At 45.5% G+C, this 24,561-nt stretch overlaps 2 protein-coding genes across 3 annotated transcripts; one reads left to right on the top strand and one right to left on the bottom strand.

Annotated features, from left to right (window-relative positions):
* Positions 1-872: 872 nt before the first annotated feature.
* tbc1d7 (TBC1 domain family, member 7) lies at positions 873-4,664 on the top strand. Of its 2 annotated transcripts, none has more exons than XM_062395831.1 (8): positions 873-1,147; positions 1,499-1,632; positions 1,739-1,819; positions 2,426-2,616; positions 2,741-2,878; positions 3,428-3,573; positions 3,937-4,066; positions 4,151-4,664. In XM_062395831.1, exons 2-8 carry the CDS (start codon positions 1,521-1,523, stop codon positions 4,235-4,237), a joined length of 885 nt encoding a protein of 294 aa, XP_062251815.1. In that variant the 5' UTR covers positions 873-1,147; positions 1,499-1,520; the 3' UTR covers positions 4,238-4,664. The 2 variants fall into 2 exon arrangements, with proteins under 2 accessions (XP_062251815.1, XP_062251816.1); XM_062395832.1 differs by having other exon boundaries at positions 1,474-1,632.
* LOC133960943 (phosphatase and actin regulator 1-like) lies at positions 4,564-24,167 on the bottom strand. The gene is made up of 13 exons (XM_062395830.1): positions 23,965-24,167; positions 12,248-12,412; positions 11,497-11,577; positions 11,264-11,371; positions 10,987-11,184; positions 10,639-10,900; positions 10,231-10,436; positions 7,788-7,944; positions 6,934-6,989; positions 6,775-6,836; positions 6,323-6,463; positions 6,163-6,239; positions 4,564-5,768 (listed from the first exon to the last, which is right to left on the bottom strand). Exons 1-13 carry the CDS (start codon positions 24,077-24,079, stop codon positions 5,753-5,755), a joined length of 1,644 nt encoding a protein of 547 aa, XP_062251814.1. The 5' UTR covers positions 24,080-24,167; the 3' UTR covers positions 4,564-5,752.
* Between the last annotated feature and the right edge of the window lie 394 nt (positions 24,168-24,561).

The following is a 24,561-nucleotide window of genomic DNA, read 5'->3' as shown; positions in this document are numbered from 1 at the left end:
ACCAAATCTGATATTGACAGTACAACCATAAAAAGAGACTTGAAGACCAATGCAGAAAAATTATATATATGTATGTACTTTAGTTATTTTAAAGTGTTATCTAAAAGTTGTTATGTGTTTTAAATGGACCTGTAGTGTAGCACTAGGATAACAGCCACTCTTTCTGGGTGTGAATAGTGAAAACACAACACAATCATTTAATAAATAATAAACAAGAGAAAATATACATTGAAAACAAACGAGACCCAGACTTGCTAAGCACAAGTATGATCATGTACTTCTACTAGTATGTGAAAAATACATCAGTATAAGTTTGCTGAGCAGCATCCACACCAAAATACACATCTATCCCACAACAACTAAAAAGGCTAAAAATAGATATCGATAACAAATGTGAAGAAAACAACTAAACTCTGTTTTATAAATGTCGATAAACAAACAGGATTCTGGAAAAAAGTTAAACCAATTAAATTAGAAACCAAAGATATGAAAATATTATATCACAAACATAAAAAGCGGGACGTCAATCCATCAATTCTATCGAGGAAACATACATAAAGACAAATGTTAAATACTCAACGATTATATGGAGGATTTCGTTTTTTAAAAGAACTAATTTAAGTACTATTAAATGATGAAGTTCAACTAAATGAGCAATTTTATAAAATACTCAACAGAATCAGAATTTATTGGCAACATCTTATTAAAGAAATAATTGTTTATTTAGTGTAATTCATAAGTTTAATCGTCGACAATTTAGTATTAAAATATGCTTTTACTTTTTTAAGATGCCTGCATTTGTTTGTGACAAAATGTTGAATACAGATTTATAATTTTCTTTACATATATTTTGAAACATCCACCCGGAAGTGCTTCACAACAACATCCGGAGCTAACGTGTAGCAGCTCGTAAACTCTATTAATCTTTGCAAACGTGTCAAAAACTCTGCTTCTGATGATCGAAGGGTCGAGCTGGATGAAGTGATGTATCTTCAGAGTTAGTAATAAAAGATAAAAACGAAGAAAAGTCCGGAGGTCGTTGTTTTCTGTGTCTAAACCCAACGTTAGCCTGTTAGCTTGCAGGAGCTATGTAGCAGCTAGCTTGAAGCTAACGCAGGCTACAGGCTGGAAACATAACAACATCGAGGTAAGAGACGAACAAACAATTATGACGTAGCTCAGCTCTCACGAGTGTATTGAAATATTCAGAGTAAAGATGTTTATCATAATCTGTCACAGTTTAGAGGCTGTTTGGTGTTTATCAGGCCGAATATCAGTAAAGAGCTAGAATATCTTTTATTAAGAGATTCTAAGGATTTGTCATCCATCTATCTATGTATATGTCTGTCTGTCTGTCTGTTTATCGATCTATCGATCTATCTATCTGCCTGTCTGCTTGTCTGTCTGTCTGTCTGTCTGTCGTTCTATCTATCTATATATCGTTCTATCTATCTTTCTGTCCATCTCTCTCAGATAAAGTGAAGTGTTTGCGTTGCAGGACTCAGAGTCCGGCTCACATCATGGCCGACGACCCTCAGAGAAACTTCCGCTCTGCTTACTATGAGAAAGTCGGCTTCAGAGGAGTGGAGGAGAAGAAGTCCCTGGAGATCCTGCTGAAGGATCATCCTCTGGGTGGGTATCTCCTCACCGTCCCCAGCACACAGGAGAGGAGTCAGTGGGGAACCTGGTGTAACTGCAGGTGAAATCAGACGAGTGACGATCTGATGTGTCTCAACAGATCTGGAGAAGCTGAGCACCTTCAGTCAGAGGTTCCCCCTCCCGTCCATGTACCGGGTCCATGTGTGGAAGGTGCTGCTGGGTGAGAAACACACTGAATCAGTCCTGCTCCAGTAACAGAGCGGAAATCCACTGTAGATCATAAACTGAGGGGTTTTCTTTAATTGAGTCTGATTCATCAGTTGGCCAATTAATAAACAGCAGAAAAAAGCATTTCACACATAACGTTCCTTTGCTTTTATTTTTTAAAGTACCAAGAACATTTTTGCATTTATATTTATTTTCTTAATTTAAGTTCTATACATTTGTTGTATTTGATTTATTTACAGTACATTTAATGGATAAGCTATATCATCATCTTATGAATTATTTTTCTATAAATACATCAACACACATATCATCCTCTATATCAAACTATGGAGCTGCCTTTCTGTGTCTGCTACTCAAAATTACACATTTTTGAAGTAAGTTGTCATTGTGCCAACAAACCAAAAGTAAGTGTAATACTCAAATCAATTTGGTTGTTGTAAGGATTTACAATTGAAAACATACAACTGTAAATTATAATCAATTATATAATACAATGTAAATATGGGTAAAAGAAGTATAAAGTAAAGTTCTTCATTAGAATTTGCTTACTTTGTGAAAACTCCTCCTGACCAGTGCCCCCACCCCCCACCCCCCACAGGCGTCCTGCCCCCACACAGTGACTCCCACTCTCTGGTGGGAGGCTACAGGAAGGAGCAGTACCAGGACATCCTGGAGGCTCTGGAGGTCATGAGGTACATCAACGCCTCCACCCCCTTCACCCACATCTACCTGCGCATGTTCCAGCTGGAGAGCCAGGTGCTGCAGCGCTCCTCGGAGACCACACCCCCGGTACGAACACACTCCTCCCATTGGGCTGCACGAGCCGCTGATTGACGGGTTCCCTCTTGTTTCCTTCATTCTCTGATTCTGCTGCGTCGTGTCTGACGTTGTGTTGTTTTTATTTTCTTTCCAGGATGAAGAGAACGAGGACTTCCTGTCCATCAGCAGAGCCATGGAGGAGATCGTAGATGATCCCATCGACTGCTACTGGCTCATCAAGTGCTTCATCAACCAGTTCCACACGAAGTTCGGAGACTCGATACCTCATCTCGTAAGAACTCCAGAAGTTATCCCTTAACAAAACATGGAGATTATATATGAGAGAAAAATAATTCTGACCACAAGGTCGACCTACTGGACGCTTTCAGAATCACATCTTGTGACCATTGAATAGAATATATATCAAAATATATTTCCAGTCAATGAACCTCATGAGAGTCAAAAACAAGCAAAAGATATGATTTGACCAAATAAGAACATCACGTTGCTGCTTCCCACAAAGATTTGATTGTTCAGCAGCTTCAAACCGGATGTTGACAAGTGGTTTGAACACGAGTGTCAGTGTTTACTGAAGGAAACATGAATCCAAGGTCTTGTTCTGGCAAGTCGAGTTTTCAGGAAGTCTAAATTTGTACAGATAAATTATATGATATAATATATATCATACAGATACGAAGCGTATGACGAAGTCCGGTGTAAATTGTACAAGACCTGAATTGATGCGACAGAACTCTCATGACTCCTCATTTGGATCAGGTTATGTTTCTAACGTGCGTCATCATGAATGAAAGCCTTGTTGTTTCCCTCTGTTGTGGTGCAGCCGAAAAGCCTGGAGCATTATCTGAGTCAGGAGGAGCCGCGGCTGCTGAGCCATCTGAAGAACACCGGAGCCCTGGCTCAGCTGCCCTACGGCCTCTGGTTCAGACGCTGCTTCGCCGGCTGCCTGCCGGAATCCAGCCTGCAGAGGTCAGACAATCCTCTCGCCCACAAGCTTTAAAGTGTGTAAGAATCATAAGGATCCAACAGAATTGGATAATATTCATAATTATGTTTACTATCATCTAAAAGTCTTAAATCTTCATTGATCTCCATCTGTAATCGTTGTTTCCAGAGCAGAACTGGAAATCCTTTTAATGAACGTTAACATGATTAAGATGTACTTACATGTATTTAAGATCTAGTAAGTAATACTCTGACATATTTAACACTTTTTCAGGCCTAACATTCAGATTATTAGACCTTTAACACCCTGAGGAAACTCTGTTGTTACACCTTCAGCTGAAGTTCCTTAAATTGGTCAAAGTAACCGAAGCCTTTCGTGTTTCTCAGGGTTTGGGACAAGGTGATCAGCGGCTCCTGTAAGATTCTCGTGTTTGTTGCTCTGGAGATTCTGCTGAGCTACAAGATCATGTTGATGGGCATCAACCGGCCTGAGGGCACAGTCAAGTTCCTGTGCAATGTGAGTATACAAAACGTGTTTTAAGGAGTAACAGTAGGTACATGTACCTCTTTTTAAAAGCTCTCTGTCACGTTTTCCTTCTAGATACCGCAGGAAAACACAGACGCCATCGTGACTAAAGCCATCGACCTGTGGCATAAACACTGCGGCGCCCTGGTGCACGCTGTGTAGCCACACCGAGGAACCAGAGGCGTGATGCTTTCCCAGAATGCAGCAGGTCATCCCCTCTAACTCCACAGAGAGACCAACAGACTGTGGCGTTTACTGTCCGGGGGATTTGTCTCCGCTCGACTGAACTGAAAACTCATCACGGGCTGTTGATGATAAGCCGAGCGACTCTGGAACCACTTCACAGATTCACCAGTCAATTTCCAGCTTTCCCCTAAAGACTATGACGAGAGAGGCTTGGATAAGCAAACCCTGAAGAGGACGTTGAACCAGATCACTGATCCATGTTATGTGTGGATGTATAAGTTTGTAAAGAGACAAAGGAAGCATCAACTTATTACTTTTTAATAAGTTTCTTTCTTTAAGAAACTGCATACATAATAGAAGACTCACAATAAATTAATACGCACATGCAGCTTTACAAAAAACATCTGAAAAGTCTTGTTTACTTTCTTTATGTACAACATGTCTTATAGTTCTGAGATATTTCTCACACACACACACACACACACCTCTCAATTACAAGGTCAAAACATAAATCATGGACCCATTATCGACTGAACGATTAAAACAATCAAAGAGTAAAGTGGCAGGTTTTCATTATTTAGTTATTATTTATCAAGTTAAAAGTTTCCTTGTTGCCTTTTCCATGCTCTGAAACGCTTTACCGCGTCTACAGATAATATTCTGCATCAAATGGAAACGAGTGAATTTGGCAATTTCTGAATCCCTGCAGACTCGACTGTAGGCACCGTGATGCAGTCGCTCCGGGAAGGTTTCAAGGTCACGACCCCGGCAGCTCGCCAAGTCGCTTTGGTCTAAATCTGACGTCTGGAAAGCGTCTGAGCTCCTGAACTTGTCGACAGAGGGGCTCGGGAGAGGATCTGAAGTTATTGCTGAGTTAATTGATGGGAGTGAATCTGGAGATTTAAAGTTTTTACTGTTACAGACTTTGAAGAAGTAATTCTGGGATGTTGATAAGGATCTTAGGACGTTTTGGCTCCAGCTGCACAAACAGCTCAAGCTGCTGCTCGAGTTTTATTCTGTTGGCAAAATGAGAAACGATACGTGAGATGTTATCTGTGGGTTCAACCGGTAAAGATGGAGAGTGAGCACAAGGTGAAAGGCAAGAAAACAATCCCAGTGTTAAAAAATAAGTCCTGCGACTGTTCACATCCTTGAAATTGGCACAGATTCAGTTTGACCTCCAGAGGGTTTGTTCAAAAACCAAAGTGCTGCAAAGTAAACGTATCTCCATCTCTTCATCATAAAAAAATGACAGTTAAGAGCCTTTGAATATCAAGAAGTCTGTAAAATCTCCTCCGAGAGGAGACGTCAGCCAAAAGACAAACTCTCCAGAAAGTCTTGTTTTGTCCGTTTCCTGCGACGCCTCAAACTCCTGTTGTGTTGAGTCCCGTCAGTTTGACTCTGTGGCTGGAGAAGGTCGCAGGCATCAGCACGAGGGCAGCGAGAAGCTGTGTGAGCTGGAAAGACTTAGCTGAGGTCGACTGGGCCGCTTCAAGGTCGGTGAAACCTGCAGGAAGAAAAACAGTCAGAGAAATGCAGTGTTAAAAGTTGTGAAATATCTCAACAAACAACTGAGGGATCGGGAAAATATTAAGTTTTGCTTACAGAGAAGAACACCAACTTAAACTAACTCAACTCGTAAGATTAAAAAAACAAACACTAGAAATTACAGAAGATTGATGAAATATGTTTTAACAAGTGGTAGAGACCCCTCGACTCCCAGTTTTGGGAGCTGTCATGTCGTCCATCTTTATTTAAAGTCTCTGGAATTAAGCCTTTGGATTAAACATCAATCCTCAGGACAAACTTTATTTTATATTAACTTTGTGACCTATGATATTTATCAGACGTGTGATGAGCTCCACAGCCTCTGGGGGCAGTATCGTGTCACATGGTCTCACCTGGTCAGGTGTCTGCTCGACTCGTGCACTTCCATCTCTGTGCTTTTGAACTCGTTTAACTCTTTTCTAATGGCAGCCTGAAAACACACAAACACATATTTTACAAACAGTATAGTGTGTGTCTGTGTGTGTGTGTGTAACAGACAACTTCAGATTGGACCTTATCGGCAGCGGTTAGCCGCGTCCACGGCTTGTCGGCTCTCCGGTCGTAGTCCTGAGCCTCGGCGACCTCCACGTAGTCACTGAAGCGAATGAGGATCTTTGCTTCTCTCAGCTCCTCGACTGTCGGCCTCTGGCTGAGCTGAGGAGGAGGAGGAGGGGGGGGGTTAACATCCAATAAGAACTCATCATTACCACATAGACTTGTGGTGTGGATATCACACTCGTCTATTATTGGAACTTAGCTCATGTTTTTAATGTTTTCAAGACAAACTACAGGAATGAAATTGATCAAAAATGCACCAAAGGGTCTTTTCATTATAACAAAAAATTCTGTTTTCAGTCTTATGGCCTCGTTTCCGACCAAATTATTGCTATTCGTTAATATCTTCAGACACAAAACTGTAGAAAAGGGTCATCGTCACTTCCACTGCTCTGTCTCCTCTGTCTCACCTTCTTGGACAAGTGTCTCTTGATCTCTCTCTTCTCCTCCTGCTCCTCCAGATCATTTCGAGCTGAAGACAACGACAGAAAAAGAAACTCCATCACGAACCCTGAGGATCAACGTCTTCTCTTTTTTAAATATTGAATCTGTTTGAAACGTGACTTTACGTTTGAGGATGTTTCTCTGCTCCAGCTCCTCGACCGTCGGCCTCTGACTCAACCGCCTGAACCAAGGAAAAGACAAATATCACTGTTATGTTTCATCTTCAGGCAAAGCAGTGGTTTTTACTGTTGAACAGAAAAGCTGAGGTTACTGAATATACTGCACTGAAATATTTTAATCATATAGTTGCTAATATTTAAAGTTGCTCTGGTTCAATGAGCTCAATTTAGACTTTCAATCTAGAACTAAAAACTCAATCATTTGGAGACTCCTAACTTCTCCAGCTTTAATCTCTCCCCCTCTCAGCTCTGCCTCCTCCCTCCCTCCTCCTCCCTCCATCCTCTCCTCTTCAGCAGCCTGGTCACGTCTATCTCAGTCACACAGGGCCAGCTTGTGGTCGTGTCACTCTTTCACAGGACTCTGGGACTCTGGGACTCGGTGCCTCTGGGACTCTGTGACTCTGGGACTCGGTGACTCTGGGACTCTGGGACTCTGGGACTCGGTGACTCTGGGACTCTGTGACTCGGTGACTCTGGGACTCGGTGCCTCTGGGACTCTGTGACTCGGTGACTCTGGGACTCGGTGACTCGGTGACTCTGGGACTCTGGGACTCTGGGACTCTGGGACTCGGTGACTCTGGGACTCGGTGCCTCTGGGACTCGGTGCCTCTGGGACTCTGGGACTCGGTGACTCGGTGACTCGGTGACTCGTGACTCTGGGACTCGGTGACTCTGGGACTCGGGGACTCGGTGCCTCTGGGACTCTGGGACTCTGGGACTCTGGGACTCTGGGACTCTGTGCCTCTGGGACTCGGTGCCCTTGACACCTCTACCCGCTCGAAGCTGCTCCGGCCGCTCACCTGGTCAGCTTGGTGGCCGTCTGCTGGCGAAAGTGGATCCTCTCCTGGTCGGACTGCAGCGGCAGGATGTTCTTCTCCTCCAGCTCCCTCTTGGACGGGCGGTTTCCCAGCTTGATGGCCAGCGAGTCCTTTCGTAAAACCTTCATGGCGAGCGCACCTGCAGCGACCGCACGAAAACCCAAACAGACACGTTGTTAATATCAAACCATCGCGTATGGAGGACCATACATGACATAAGTAAAAATAAATAAATAAATAAATGTATAAATAAATACAGAAATAAATAAATAAATGAATAAATAAAAATGGAAATAAATAAATAAATACAGAAATAAATACATAAATATGTTAATACCAAAAGAAATGTCAAAAGAAATGTCTTAAATATATTTTAACATTTATTTTTTCCCTGATACATTTCCTTTGCATTTGCAGTGTCCTTATGCTAATGAGAAAGGCGGGCCTAACCGCAGTCTCATGCAGGATTGGTCACAGGAGTGTAATGATCCAGCCCTACTACTTCTGCCTTTCAATGCTGGTGTCCAGTAGCTGTTTGCAGCGTTGAGCCAGTTCACACTCAAAATGAACTAGTTCAAGTTCAGAGGGTTAGTTAAGGTTATTTTTTATTGGGATGATTTAGGTGTCAGTAGTCCTGACTGTGAGCGTCACGTCTCGTGTTGTACTGAGCACAAGGAGCGAGCCGAGAGGAGGAGGAGGAAACAGAAACTCCAGCTCGGTACAAACCACCTGCAGCTTCTGCTGTGATCATGAAGCCGCTGATCTCTGAGCAGATGTGACCAGAGAAACTCTGTGTTTCCACTGTTTCCACTGTTCCACAGAGTCACTAACTGGCTGTTGCATGGTGAAGAGCTCAAGTCTCAGTCACTGCCCGTGTCTCTGAGCGAGTGTGTGGCACAGCGCAGGGGCTGTGTGTGTGTGTAGCTCAGTTGACCAATCCTGCTCGAGACTGAGGTTAGGCCCGCCTTTCTCATTCGCATAAGGACACTGAAATCGAAAAATAAAAGTTGGAATAAATGTGGAAATAAATAAATAAATATGGAAATAAATGCAGAATTAAATAAATCAATGTCTTAAACTTATTTCCACATTTATTTATTTATTTCCACTTTTATTGCAACTTTTATTTATTTCCACATTTATTTATTTCCACATTTCAGTGTCCCTATGCTAATGAGAAAGGCGGGCCTAACCTCAGTCTCGAGCAGGATTGGTCAACTGAGCTACACACACACAGCCCCTGCGCTCCGTCACACACTCGCTCAGAGACACGGGCAGTGACTGAGACTTGATCTCTTCACCGTGCAACAGCCAGTTAGTGACTCTGTGGAACAGTGGAAACAGTGGAAACACAGAGCTTCTCTGGTCCCATCTGCTCAGAGATCAGCGGCTTCATGATCACAGCAGAGGCGGCAGGTGGTTTGTAACGAGCTGGAGTTTCTGTTTCCTCCTCCTCTCGGCTCGCTCCTTGTGCTCATTACAACACGAGACGTGACGCTCACAGTCAGGACTACTGACACCTAAATCATCCCAATAAAAAATAACCTTAACTAACCCTCTGAACTTGAACTAGTTCATTTTAAGTGTGAACTGGCTCAACGCTGCAAACAGCTACTGGACACCAGCATTGAAAGGCAGAAGTAGTAGGGCTGGATCATTACACTCCTGTGACCAATCCTGCATGAGACTGCGGTTAGGCCCGCCTTTCTCATTAGCATAAGGACACTGCAAATGCAAAGGAAATGTATCAGGGAAAAAATAAATGTTAAAATATATTTAAGACATTTCTTTTGACATTTCTTTTGGTATTAACATATTTATTTATTTATTTCTGTATTTATTTATTTATTTCCATTTTTATTTATTCATTTATTTATTTATTTCTGTATTTATTTATACATTTATTTATTTATTTATTTTTACTTATGTCATGTATGGTCCTCCATAATCGCGTGAAGCTTTTGTAGATTTTCTTCTTGTACAAATTAAAACGTTGGTTTATTTAAGTCTGTTGTTCTTATTTTGATTTGTTTTATTTCAGGGTTTTTAAAGCGAGCAGGCAGCGTCAGGCAGATCCAGGTTCTGATCAATTTGGATTATGGACAATAAAGGTTTTTAAAGTCCGACTGTGAAATGATTAGTGGTTCTGGTTCTCAATGCACCAACAAGCTACTGGATTAGTTTGAAACTTTGACTAAATTACTAGTGCTGCATGAATACGGTTTATTATTGTTAATAAATAAAAACACTGGAGTCCTAACCCTCTCCTGTTTGTAGAAGTTCCTTTATGTGTCCTGTTTATTACTGGTGCAAATAAATATATGTATTATGATAAATTCCTTGCTCCATTATAAAAAGGTCAAAACTCAGGATAACTGAGAAACACCTGAAGTATAAAACACTTCAGGGAAAGAATGACACCTACTTGTAAACATTGATTCATCCTCGTCCTCGTCTTCCTCCTCATCTTCATCATCCTCCTCTTCGTCATCTTCTTCTTCTTCTTCCTCGTCCTCCTCGTCCTCGTCCTTGTACATCCCCGGCAGCTCCTCGTAGTCCGTCTCGTTTGGGAGGTTCTCTTTATCGTTGTCGAACTCGTTCATCACCATGGGTGAAGTGTGCATCAGGGAGCTGCAGGCCGGTGGGGAAGGTCAAAGGTCAGAGGTCAGAGGTCATTGTGCCGTGAGCTGTGTATTGAAGTTGTGATGGAGTGAAAAGTGCCAGTGAACAGAAAGTCAGGATCAAAGCTGCGATAAATGATGGTTGTAAAAATAAACGTGAACAGAAACTGACAGAAAGCTTCATATTATGGTGGGAACCATGTGATCCTCACCTCTCAAACCTCTGCATGGTGAGCGCCAGCGTCTTGTTGAGCTCCTCGATGATGCGACTGGGCGGGTGCAGAGCGGCGGGCAGCGTCCCGTACTGCAGCGAGTGCCCGCCCATCATGTGGCCGTGAGGGGCGGGGCACTTCTGGAAGGCGAGTGAGGACGGCTCCATGCTCCCGACGGGGACGGAGATCATGAGCTTCTTTGGAGGTAGAGGAGGAGAAGACAACTTCCCCGACATACATGGCAACTTGACCGGGGCGCCGTCTGCACCGAGAGGGAGGAAGTGAGAGGGTCAGACGAGTGCGTGCAGAGTCAAGTACCGTGCGAGGGAGCAGCTGTCATGTGATCACCTGTGAGGTGATTGGGCAGCCTGGTGAAGGGTTTGGGCGGCGGCACAGGAGGTTGTTTGTGTAGAGGTCTGGAGAGCGGCGACTCGGCGCCGTTAGCATGACACACAGCCGACTTCTTAGCGGGCGGAGCCTGGCTGGGTTTCTGGGCGTGGTCCTGTGAACACGCACCGTCATTGGCCATCGGAAAGTCCAGGGAACCTGAGGAGAGGAACAACGTCAGTCAGATGCTTCAGCTCCAGATGAGACGATGAAGTGGACGGAGGCTGCGTCCTCCTACCTTCAGCTGCGGCTCCGTCCATCTGCTCCGTCCCGTCAGACTCCGACAGCTCCGGGGAGCGACCGTTCTCCATCTGCTCCTCCTCTCGTATGGAGGGAGACGTCCGACCTGCAGGAGGAGACACAACGAGACAGAGCATCAACAATCTATTCTCTATCTTTCATCGCTCCTTCCTAACTAACAAGAAAAGTTCAGAAACAACTTCACATATTCACTGTCCCACGTCTTCTCACCTTTCTCATAGACCTCCATCAGAACTCCTTTCTTGATCAGCTCCTCCCGGCTCTGACGGGTGGACATTTTCCTCTCCAGCACTGAGGGAGCAAACAGGAAGTGATGTCACATAAACAAGGCCGTCAACATGAAATGTGTTTTTACATTTGTTAGTTTCATCTGTTTTATTTGTTTTGCTGGGAGCTGTGTTTCCATCCCAGTCCCAATAAACATGAATCATAGATAATTTAATGGTCTTTGACTGAACTATGGAAACAGTCTAGAGATAGAATGACTCTGTGAGCTGTGTATATGTGTGTGTACTGTGTGATATTTGGCTGCAGAGGGAGGAGGCAGCTTTCAGCAGGAAGTAAATAAAAGCCCTGGGGGGGCTGTGACAGCTGAGGGAACAGCTCGGCCGCAGGAAGCCTCTTGCCCCCCCCCCCCCCCCTGTTTTCTGCCTGCTGACAAGTAGACGACTGAAGGAGATGAGTTATTTCCTTGTGTTGAACCCAGAGCAGCAACAGGGCTCAGCTGACCTGACGCCTGCTGCTGTTCCATCCATCTTTCATAACCGTGATCATAAACAGCAGATCTGTGCTGCGGCCCCTGTACCCCCCCCCCCGCTCTGCAGCACCTCTGTGCTCCCATCCATCAGTGCTGCTGCTGCTAGGTGCCACAGGGAGACATTCATCTGTCCTCAGAGATGTGAGCTACACTGATGACTGCAGGGGGGGGGGGGGGGTGCTAATGGAGGAGCTGTTCTCTCACCTGCAGACGTCTGCTTGAACTTCTCACTCTTCTTCTTCCTCCATTTCCAGGGTTTGAACAGACGGCCCAGGTTGGCAAACTTGCTCCTCCGGCGGATGGGGGGCGTGTGCGTGCCGGGCACCAGCGAATCAGAGCGCATCGCGGCCAACCTCTCGACCTCCTCGGCTGGAAAACACAACGAGTCGACATCACTCACAAGCAGGTGAAGGACAGACACACAGAGTCACTGACATCCTCTGCTACAGACGCTTCATAAAGGAAAATATCAGGCAGAAGTTGAAGCCGTCACAGATCAGGAGACCTCCTCCTCCTCCTCCTCCTCCTCCTCCTGTAGAGACATCCCACCCCCTACCCCCCCAGTGACTCCTTATCGGTCACATGAAATCAATCCAAGTCAACGATACATTTCACTGGTGACAAACTTAATGAGGGGCGTACTGAGAATGATCAATGATGGTTTGATGGTTTCATCTAATTCACTTTGAAGGTCTCTCTACGTTTAGAGGTTCCCACTTCACAATAAAACCAGTGGAAGTGAAGAACTCTGATTTAAAGGGTTTCTTGAATCAACAGTTAAGGATAAAATAACTTTCGAGGACACGTTCTCCCAGAGAGAAGCTTCACCGAGGAACGATGAAGAGGAGCCTCAGGACGAAGAGGAACTGAATATGAAGAACAACACAAAACATCAGTTTGTGTGACAGTGAACAAACTTCACCTCTATCTCTGAGGTTTGATTCCCTCGGCTCCACGGGGACGTGTTGGACATTAATCCCACTAGAGATCGTTTTACACCCAGAGCACTCGAACATTACACGTTTTCTCATTATCTACTAAATGGTTCTGTTTGACACGCGACTCCAAACGAGGAGGAGGAGGAGAAGCCCGAGGCAGCAGGGGAGGAAGGGAACGTGTCATCAGGCTGTAACTGATGGGAAAACACACGAGCTGAAGATACACACATTTACTGCAGAGCAATAGAAAACTGAACATCTGTGTTTTCCACTTTCAAGCCACACAGATGTTCTTTTTCTTTTTTTAATATCCTGCACATCGACTCATTTCTGCAGCTAAATCCACCAGCAGGTCTCACTGGTCCCACACACAATGATCACATGACTGAAATTAAGTTACAACAACAGAAACTGCAGAGCCACAAATAAACCTGGACCGACGTCAGTGATGGAAAAACTAAACGTCAGCCTTGTGACCAGAGGGTTATCAGTTCTAATCTGTAACAGCTCTGCAGCCGCCATTGAGAAACCTTTTCAACAACGACAACAACAACAACATCAACATCATATAACAACCACCAGCAACTGCTCTGTCCTGATCCTGAACCCACCACTCCAATTTGCATCAATTTGTGACTCTTTGCAGCTCGTGTGTTGTCGGATTGATGAAGGTGTTGTGTTAATGTGCTCGTGTTTTATGTATTAACGTGTGTTTTCTACACTTTCACAGAATTACATCCTCTTCAGCCATTTATCTCCAAAGTGAGAAGCTCCACTTCTGCTCTGCTGCAGATAAACCCGGTAGGATGAACACTGCTCGGGTCCAGTCAGTGTGAAGGAGCCTTAGCAGCTGATCTGAGAGCGGCTCTCCCTCCTCTCCCTCCTCTTCCTCCTCTTCCTCTCTCAGGGAGCCCCCCCCCCCCCCCCCTCCAGGCTCAGTGAACTGACCGTCCAGCGGCTCCGCTCCCCGGCAGTTGCTGCAGATGTGCTTGATCTCCTTCCCGATGTGACAGTGGAGGATGAAGGGCCCGTTGTTGTTGTTGTTGTTGGCGGGGGGCGGGCGCCCTGAGTCCCGCAGCGGCTCCTCCGGGCTGCGGCGGCTCCTGGTCCTGGTCAGGAGGAAACATCTCCTCCTCCTCTGCGGTTTGAGCTGCTCGGACGCGGGCTGCGCCGCATGCAGGGGGTCGGTGGTGGACCCGGGCTCGAACCTGGACCCGGACCGTGGACACAGGGCGACGGCTCCACGACCCGCCATGTTGGGGCTGGGGATCAGGACTGGACCCGAGAAGGAGGAGGAGGAGGTTCTAGCAGCTGATCCTGTCCACTGACCACAAGGCGGCCATTTTCAAATGAGCTTCCGGTTACACCATAAAAAAATAAAAGCATGATTGAAACGTAGACGTGCAGAAAAACTATTTGAAATATATAGTTTTTTAATTTATGTTTGTTTACCACGATGCCCTAATTGTATTCATTCTTACTAAGTCATGAATAAATGAAAAAATAATACAGGTTGTTTATTTTATATGCACAAGATATATGTGTATTGTGTAGGAACAAGTTATTCATACAACTAACTCTGAGTGGGCTGCGCGTCGTAATGCCTTTTTTTTATATTATGATGGGAAAAATGTACTTCCGGTCCCAGAGTCCTTTATCTAACAGTAACTTGTCGTCGCCGCAGATTCAACCAATCATAGCTCAGTTTAGTGGGTTGGACTCACGGTGGGAACCAATCAAATTGAAGCACCGGGAGATTTAGAATTTTAAGATTTTAAATAACAGAGATTAAGAAACTAATTTAAAATGTAAAGTTAGAAAACTAAAAACAGACATTGGGATAACAGACTTGTCTCAACCTTTATTAAAATAAAATGAGAAATAGCAAAATCAGGAGAAAAGCAAAAGCCTAAGGAAATAAATTCAATTTCAAGCAAACTATCAAAATCAAAGAAGAAAAGCTGGAAGTGAAATAAAGATGAGATTAAAAACTGAAATTGCTCTGAAAACGAGTTGAGCTTTAGATTGGTCTGTTTGTTCCATGTTGCAGGTGCATGATGGGAAAGACTGTCCAAACCGAGCTCAGTAAAACCAGTTGTTACCTGCAGTGTAATCCAGTCGTTGTTTGATGGGACATGAACACACAGCAGTGAGTGGACCAGTCAGGGATTAAGAGATAAAATCCACCCTGTACTTCACTGGAGGCCATAACAGGAGTAATATGACTGTAGACACAGTACATGTACTCGGAGGGCTGAGTTGTGTAGTAAAGGAAATACTCTGCAGGCCGAGGCAGCGATAAAACAAGACAAGATAAGAAGCTCCGAGAGTCAACAGATCAACAACGAGCTGAATCTGGAGAGATGATGATGAAGCAGGGAATTAAGGGCCACCACCTGCAGTTACAAGCATCCCCCTGCAGGTGGGGCTCACTTACAGGAGATGTGAATGAAATGACCTCATATGTGTGAGACAGTGAGACTCTGAGCTGCAGGAAGGATGAAGACCGATGAGGAGGAGGATGAGGAGTCAACTCTGATCACAAACACCTCTCGCTGTTTTCTACTTCCTGTTACAACACGGACACACAAAGCTTGTGTCACTCGTGGCTGTTTACTCACTTGGTGTCACTGTGTGTGTGTTGACGTTCATGGATTTGAACACTGAGATCAGAAGCACACGCTGCAGGTTCCCTTCTCCTGCACACGATGACTCATGGAGGCTTTTCCAACTCCAACAACAAGGTTGTGTATCAGGAGATGAAAGAGTCAGAGAACAGGTCACATGGTTATCGCAGATTAACTCAGGACAGTGTTCGAGCCGGTGAGAAAGACGGTATGGGTTGACCACAGCCGATGAGGCCACCTAGGGTTTCAAACCACCTTTGACCTTCAGGGCCACGGCAGCATCAAAGTGAGGGACGTCCCTTAAGCTGATTTCAGACATGACCTCCACAGGATGTCTAAAGAAGTGGTTGTTAACACTCTCTGGAGTTTTCCTTTCACACGATGCAGAAACACAATCACAGAAACCTTCATCCTGTGACATTACTTTTGTCTTTTGCATCGCTGCGTCTGTTGTGTGTCAGAAAAGACATCAACACACAGATTGTGTCTCTCAAGGTATTCGTACTCAGTCATATTGTAGTGAGTCACTCAGACTCCCTGCTCGACAGATTCCTCTAATGAGCAGGAGACTGGAGCAGTGAAGCTGATCATTAAATCCATGTTCCTGCTTCTTCACACACAAACTACGACCTTCAGCTTCAGTACGTCTTCACAGTAAGTGACAGGTAGGATTCATTATTTATTATTATTATACATTATTATTTTTCAGGCAAATGAATTGGCTTTGTGAGGGCTTTAACACGCTCAAATTATTACCCAAATATGCAGCAAATTAGAAAGTGGTGAAAATTGTTAATTTAATTTTTTCCTATTATTGTTATTGTTGCCATTCAGATCAAAGTCTCAAATGTCACAAATGTACATAAAGGAATCCTAGGATGCAATTTTTAAGGATCCTGTGATCAAACTGAGCAGCCAATCAGCAGCCAGACTGACCCCACTCCTCAGGTGAAGACTTCAGGTACCGAGGAGGAAGAGGAGAAGCTACCTGAGGAGACCGTTGATGCTGTGTCCACTCAGAACACTGACAAGGAGACACAGCAAATCAGCAACCAGTCTGACCCTACTACCGATCTCCTGCAGGAGGAGAATAACAGTGAAATCCTCCAGGGTGATGGAGGACAGGAGCCATATGTTTGCAAGATGAAGCGCAAAAGGAAGAGGAATCGCAAACCTGCTCAAACTGAGCCGGTCGCAGCTGCTGCCTCCTCTGAGGAGAAGCCACCGGTGGAAGTGGATGTTGAAGCTTCTCCCACCAAGAACGACGAGGAGGAGACGCAGCCAAGATCCATTTTCTCAACCATGCACCAGACTTTTGTCAGTTTGAAGATGGTCCTGACACGGAGCTGGAGGAGGATGGGCCAGTGCTGGAGGACGTCATAGACCAGACATTGATGAAGAGGTGCCCAGCATCTGGCTGGACCTCACTGAGCTGATCTGCCCGCTGCCTCCGGAGGCGTCTCAGTGGATCAGCTTATTCAAGTATCTCGTACAAAACATTCTATAAATAAAAGTTTTACACTCCTGATTCTTCAGTTAAGTTCAGATCAGTTAACATAGATAATGGATGGATGAGGAAGTGTGGTTGTCCTCTTCTGACTCTGGTAAAACATCGAGTTGGATCAGTTAACGTCAGCGTGAATTTAGTCCAGAGGTCGAATCAGACTCTTTTACTGAAGATGGCATCAACACATCAAGCCTCATATATTAACTTTTTTTTCTAAATGGAAGTTTTAACATTAATTATGACATCACATAAACGAACTGGACTTCCTGCCTCAATCTGCGAGATTATCTTTGTTATCTTGCCACAACCTGTGAAAATAAACAAAAATGCACGTGGGGATGCACAAACACACACACACACACACATACAGACACACACACAGGTACATGAGAGCGTGTGCAGCAGCTTCAGAGCACAGGTGGTGTTGTCACATCTGAGATGGCAGCGGTTTATTCTCAGTGGTCCGTCCAGCTGTCAGATTATTTACTGTGTGTGAGACGCTGAGCTCTTTACACCAGAACCTCTCGTGTCCGGCAGCGTCTGCTCTCAGCAGGTGTTTCCTGTGAGCAGCTCACAATGCGCCGGTCAGTCGTCAGCAGGTCATCAGAACCTCATCAGCCCGGAGAGGTTCTATTAAATATAAATCCGAGCAATGATAAAGAATGACTCATAAGCTCTTTAAACTGAAAAATAAATGTTATTTCTCTTCTTTTCCTCCTTGTGAAACACTGTGTTCTTTTTCAATGTGAAAATAAGTAAGATAGATTAAACTTGTTATTGATCAGGGCCCAGTATGTGTGTGTGTGTGTGTGTGTGTGTGTGTGTGTGTGTGTGTGTCTACAGCTGGCCTGAGTTAACGGGTCAGCCTTGGGTTTAAACGAGGCCTTTGAGCTAAACGCTACAAACTTGAACTAACAGACAGGGTGATTACTGCAGAGCAGCTTCAAAAGGTCAAAGGGTTAAACCCCTGCTGGATCCTGTGCAGATGGTGAACCACAGTGAGATGTTTGGATTAAACCAAAAACATCACCACATCGATTTGTAGTAAGATTCTAAATTGAGCTTTGAGCACACTAGATAAAATCCAATCCCCCCCCCCGCTTCCCTGATGACTGAACTTTCATTAAACTTGAACTAACATCATCAAATATGCTGCTTTAGTTAATTATAATTAACTTAACCACTCCTGGTCGTTACTGTCGTTATGATATATCTCCCCCCGTCTATTTCGGATGACCATCACACATCAGCCTCTTCTCCCATCTGGCCACATGTCTGCGTCAGGTGAGAAAATATTAATCATCCTCTACACTGTGATGATGCTGCTGCTAATTTGGGTCTGACCTGAAGCTGCGCCGCTGACAGAGATTTAGTGAGAAAGTGAACGAGCTGCTGCTGAGACAGAAAGATGGAGAGCTGCTGTTAGGAGCCTGAAACAAGACTCATCCAGACATTTCATCTCAATCACTCTGCTGCATGTGTCTCTGTTTTCACACCCGTGCATCTGTCCAGCCTCTGCAGCCCTGATTAAGAGTCTTGAGAGAAGTCCACAGTTTGACTTCCGTAGCCTCAGCGGAGACGATGGACGAGAAGAAGCATGAAGCGTTTTGTAGATAATTAGCTGCACAGCAGGAGCATCGACTGGTTCTCTGCTCTCAGCTTCACAGCGTCGCTCCTCAGCGCTCGACTGAAGACATGTCCTCTGACTTCCAGTGGAAACCATAAGAAGAATGGAGTGGAGGTTATTAGCAGTGTAACGTGGATATGATGCAGGCGACAAAAATCAAATGCCCTGTTACCTTGAATAAAATTGTGGCTCATATTAAAGATGTGAATCTTTGAAATAAGCTCACAAATATAAAGTGTTATTTTTGTGAGCTTATTGAAAATTGGACATCGTAGAACAAACGTAACACGAACCAGAGAAAACTGTGCTTCTGTGTCGGGACTATTTTTAGCGGTGGAATAATCCACATTTGATGTCCTCGTATTTGGGGCAGCAGAACAGTGTGTGTGTGGTGCTGAGTCCAAATAAACTATAGTGTGTGTGTTTGTGTGCGATGATAGAACTTGACCCCTGAGCTCCAGTGCGACTCATTGAGGTGCAGCTCCGACTCTATGAAGTGTGATTCTGTATATTCAGGTGTCTCTTCTTCTTCTTCTTCTTCTTCTTCTTCTTCTTCTTCTTCCAGAAACGTGTCGACATCAACACAACAGCAGACCATCTGGGGGGGGGGGGGGGGGGGGGGCGAGCTTGATAACGTGATACGACAGGAGAAGTCTGAGGGTCAAAGGTCACACGGCGGTCAGTGTTTTCTCTTCTGTCTACAGTTTCTCTCATCACCGCTCCTCAGCAACCACCTCCACCCCCCCCCGCTGCGAGCGCATTGAATACAAAGTGACAGATCAGCAGTGTGTGTGTGTGTGTGTGTGTGTGTGTGTGTGTGTGTGTTTGTGTGTGGGAGACTTGGAGTTTCACAGGGATATGAGTCACCCTCTCCTCTCCTGTTTGCACAGTGTTGATATGTGGCCTTCACCAGTACAGACACACACTCAAACACTGTTTCTAAATAAAACAGATCCTGATTGTGTGTTTTGACTTTGCCTGATGATAACGCCCCCCCCCCCCCCCCCCCCCTCCTCCCCTCAGCTGAAGCACCCGGGGACGAGCATCGTGGGGACACACTTGCAACAACCACAGGGGGGGGACAAGTACCGAGGGGAGGCTGCCAGACAGGCTGCAGCACAGAGGCACAGCCCAGCAGGCAACAACAACAGTAAATCAACAACACAACTAGACAACACTGTAACTGAGAAATACAGCTCCACAGATACATGGGATTTGTGAAGCTGTTTAATTTATTCAAGTAATAAAATCAGATAATAAACTTTGGTTTGTGTTTGTTTTTGTATTTAAATTCACCATCCATTGGTCTCTGCCCATCAATAACTCAGCAGCAATAAGACTTTGGTTTTAAATTGTAACGTCTAGTGACTTGTTTGTTTGACGGATACTTCAGCCTGTTCACACTCCTCTGTGCAGCCAACACCAAGTGCCAAACACTTACAGAACAGATCTAATGGGACGTGTAGCAGAAAACACCTTCCTGTCATGAGCTTAATCATCAACAGCTCTTCCACCCCCCTCTGGGACCAATGCAGACAGGCAGACAGTCCTCCAGAGACAGTTGCACTCAGACACCCATAATGCAACACTGCAGTTTGAGAAACGTTTGCATCACCTCTCTCGACAAACAGGGAAATCGCTGAGTGCAACAAGTTCACTGAGGTTTTGTTCCAGTTCTGGACGATATGTAGCGTGTTGTCATCCTAAATAAGTCCAAACTGTGCTTATAATTCATTAATAAAGTATTAGTGAACTCATAAACTAATATTAAAGCTAACTAGGAGGACACTCAGAGAGCAAACACCTCCACCAAGGCTGAGTGGCCACTTTATCCCCATTTTATGTATCCTTCATTTAACAAGGTCCAGGTCCAGATTAAGATAAAAGGGTTAGGGTTACCCTAACCCTAACCCTATCTCTTCTGACAGAGTCCTGGTGATCGCATGCAGCCTTCATGTATTGCAGCAGATACATATCATCCTCTAATACAGTTACTGAACAGCAGTTGAATAAGATCAACCTCCACAATCTGAATCATCATCCAGATCTGCACAAGATCTCACCTGTTTCTAGATCAATCTATCTTAACAATAGATTTCTCAAGAAAAATATTTAAAAAAAACATCCAATCTCCCAATGTTAAAGTCTATCTCCCTTTGATCTGAATCTGCACAATCAGGCTCTATCAGGTTCTTCCCTGACCCATAATGCATCTTCTCACAAAGTTCTGTGTAAATCCATCCAGTAGTTTTTGTGTAATGTTGCTGAATGAGAGACAACACAGATACAAACGATCGTATCTACAACGTAAACATCCAAACGTGGTGTTCACGTTGTAACAGCTGACGTCCCAGCAGCTGACAGACGCTCCCTGTGTTGACAGTGAACTTCAGTCTGACTCATTCTCCGTCCTCGACGCACAATGAGCGACTTGCCGGAGCTAAAAGCACAAACCCACGTGCCATCAAATGAAGAGCAGGGGGGGAGGTTGGGTTTGTGTGATAGGTGGGAGTGCTCCTTTGCATTTTAAGCCCTCACACTTCCTCCCCCGTGATGCTTCTATTCTGCTCAAGTGGTTCTGGCACCGAGCTGCTCACGGCCCGGCTGGTGTGTGAGACTGAAGAATATTCCTCTTCCTGTGGGAGGCATCTTGTGTTGCACCGATCCCACCGTATTCTGTGGACGACAGCCAACACTCTGTCTTTACGGTGCTACAAACGAAAAGCCTCCTCCGTCGACTCTTCCTGCTCCCCCACCTCCGCTCATGTGAGCCTCCTCTGTCTCAGGCTCTCATTCAGGTCTGTATCAGAGCTCCCTCTGTGTTTCAGTGAGAGCGTGGTGGTGCCTGCATATTGGTCTTTGTGAGGAGGACTAAGCTCTCATTGAGCTGACTTGGATTCTGAAGCAGAGCAGAGAAACAATTGCCTAGTTAAGATCTGGAGTTGTTGGGTTTCCATTAGTACCTTCCCCAACTCCCCCCCCCCCCCCCCTTCCCCACCCACTGGTGCTGGTACGTCCCTCTTTAAAATGTGATATTTAGCTCGACACGTTATGTGAATATCCCAGAAAGATGCTTTCGTTTGTAGTAGTTATTAATTTTGGACAAGAGGTGATAAACTCATGTTTACTAGAGCCAGTACTCATGTACTCCAGCCTCCCACACACATATGCACCGGGCAAGCGTGCATAGTAACACACACAGACACACACACACACACGCACACTGTAGACAACGTGGATATTTGTCACATGTGAATAGTGACACACACCAAAGACCAGAGTGGGCTGGATTTATCCAAAAGAACATCAGCAGCTATGAAGTCAATGGGACTTGAGGGAGTGGGGGGAGATGGTTTCACTGGTGACAGAACAAAATGTGATTATACTAAAGCAATGATGAGGGGGGGGGGGGGTTAAACAGCAAGGCTTCATGCTCAAGGTAGAGGTGAGAACCATCCCTCTCCTGGTAGAGCTGGCAGCGCCCGTCAGATTCTCTGTGATGCCACGCCAGCCTCACTCTCCAGCTAATAGCCAGGAGCAGCTCGGTTAGCAAGCAGCAGCCTCCCCCCCGCCCCCTCCTCCAGATTCAGACTCAAGCCTGATGATATAAATCCGGCCACTAAGCTCAGAGAAAGAAACTGTGCTACCAGATTAGCTGAGGAGGAGGAGGAGGAGGAGGGAGGTGCTGCATTTCAATAGAAAACAAAATGGAGAGGAAGGTAGTGGAGGGCCAGAGAGAGGGCAGCGGGGGGGATTACGAGGAGGTGAGTCATAAAGGCTAAAAGAGGGAGCAAGCATGTGAGTAAGTCCTGATCGTATTAAGATTATGTGTGGCTGGTTTTAACACATACACAAGTATAGCTACACAATAACACAAGGCAGTTAATGTATATTAAGAGTACAAATACTTAAAGTGATTAATGACGGAGGTGATGAGGGCTAACGTGGAGTAGTGGTGCAAAAAAGAGCAAATTAGACACGAAGCAGCAGAACAACAGTGAGACAGAGTTCTGTTCTACCAGGGTGCACACACCATGTGACTGGGATTTGTCACATTCTGTGGGAGGGTCGAACAACAGCTTTTCAAATCCCAGTTTCATAAATATACTGGAAAGGTTTCTCATGTTTGTATCAGTGGAGAAATGCCGAGTGAATCCTGCGGGCTGAGTTCGCCTGATTCTGCTCGCTGGCCTTTTCAGCACCGAGGGGCAGTGGACAGCTCCTGTAGTCTTGAACTGTGTGTGTGTGTGTGTGTGTGTGTGTTTTCTTGTTTTTGTGACACTCCTTCAGGACCTTTTCTACCATAAACACTGACCTTGTGAGGACCAGTGAACCTCATGGGGACCAGAGCCCGGTCTTGATGAGGTTAAACATCACTTCTGAGCTCCTGGTTAAGGTTAGTTAAGATGTAAACTGTGGTTAAGTTAAGGTTAGACATGTATAAGTCATGGTGAAGGATAGAGATACCGATTTAGTTCCTTTGTCCACGATGAAGGGAAGTCAGGGTTTTAGTTAAAGATGAGTTAAGGTTGAAGTTAGGATTTAAGTGTCAGGCAAGTACTAACAATGGTTTGAGTTAAGTAAGTTTCCTAAAAATCAGTGTGTGTGTGTGTGTGTGTGTGTGTGTGTGTGTGTGTGCGTAAGGAGGATGATGACACATCTGGCTGTAAACTCGTATCCAGATGCTGATGCTGATGATGCAGTGATCCAGGCTTCGTGACCATGGCAACAAAGGATGCAATAACTTATCTCCCCGCAACAGCCCCCCTCCCCAAAACCTCACCCCCACCGCCCCCCCCCCCCCCCACAGCCAAGCTAACGCAGAGATAATAACGGCAGCATTTTAAATGAGGAGCCTGAGGAGGCCCAAGTTCACACAACATCTCACTGCGGCCGAGCGTCGAGGCGGAGTCAGGCTAGAGGAGCAGGAATCAATCCGCTCACATGCAGTGAGAACAAGGCGTCCAATAACCCGCAGACCGAGCCCCGCACACCGAGCCCCGCACACCGTGCACATCACGCGGGGAGTGGGATTAAAAGCTGTGCGGGCACCGTGCACCGGGCTGCAGCCGAGCACCGTGGCACCGACAGCTGCACAATGAAAGCCCGGAGTCACGCTGCTGCCGCTGCGGGGGAACAGTCACCATACGATGGAGAGAGAACCGACAACCCACCGCTGCTGCACCCAGACACGAGGCGATCAGCGCCCGAGGGAGCCCTACCTGTCTCCAGGTGCAGGGAGATCCGAGCCTCGCTGATGTAAGGCGTGTCGCTCTTGGAGCGGACCCTCCGGATCGGTCTGCGGTCCACCTCCTCCTGCGGGGCCGCCGCCATCATCCGCCAGCCGGGCAGCGTCCACTGGGGAGACCGAACCGGCGGGACTGAGGGAGGCTCGGCGCCGCGGCAGCCGCTCGTGCACCCGCACCGGGCAGACGGTGTGGGAGGGGGGAGGGGTGGGGGCTACTGTGATGGTGGTGAAGGAGAGAAAATGACAGAAAGATAGGGGGGGGGGAGAAAGAGAGAGGGAGAGAGAGAGAGAGAGAGAGAGAGAGAGAGAGAGAAAGAGAGAGAGAGAGAGAGAGAGGAGCTCCTATCTGTAGCCAATGTCACATCACTTCACCTCCTCATAGGGTTAGGGTTTAAATTATCTTTATAAACAATGAGCTCGACTCTCGTTCTTTCCTTTGACTATGAAACAATAAATAAATTATTCAACAACAATTTTTGGAAATTGAATATACTATATTCAAGTTCCTGCTTCTCAAATTAAGGACCTGCTGCTTTATTTGTTTTATACTACAATAAATTGACCATGATTA

The sequence above is a fragment of the Platichthys flesus genome, chromosome 9, assembly GCF_949316205.1.
Source record: "Platichthys flesus chromosome 9, fPlaFle2.1, whole genome shotgun sequence".
NCBI classification, from domain to species: Eukaryota; Metazoa; Chordata; class Actinopteri; order Pleuronectiformes; family Pleuronectidae; genus Platichthys; species Platichthys flesus.
Note: the sequence above shows the minus strand (reverse complement) of the source record. Positions and strands in the feature narration are given on the sequence as shown.

Excerpts from the sequence above, each read along its gene's own strand:
- tbc1d7 (XM_062395831.1), top strand. The coding sequence starts at position 1,521 with ATGGCCGACGACCCTCAGAGAAACTTCCGCTCTGCTTACTATGAGAAA. Across the intron at positions 2,617-2,740 it reads CCTCGGAGACCACACCCCCG|GATGAAGAGAACGAGGACTT; the intron begins GTACGAACACAC and ends TTTTCTTTCCAG. Across the intron at positions 3,574-3,936 it reads CCGGAATCCAGCCTGCAGAG|GGTTTGGGACAAGGTGATCA; the intron begins GTCAGACAATCC and ends CGTGTTTCTCAG.
- LOC133960943 (XM_062395830.1), bottom strand. The coding sequence starts at position 24,079 with ATGATGGCGGCGGCCCCGCAGGAGGAGGTGGACCGCAGACCGATCCGG. Across the intron at positions 10,901-10,986 it reads GCTGCCCAATCACCTCACAG|ACGGCGCCCCGGTCAAGTTG; the intron begins GTGATCACATGA and ends CTCTCGGTGCAG. Across the intron at positions 10,437-10,638 it reads ACCATGCAGAGGTTTGAGAG|CTCCCTGATGCACACTTCAC; the intron begins GTGAGGATCACA and ends ACCGGCCTGCAG.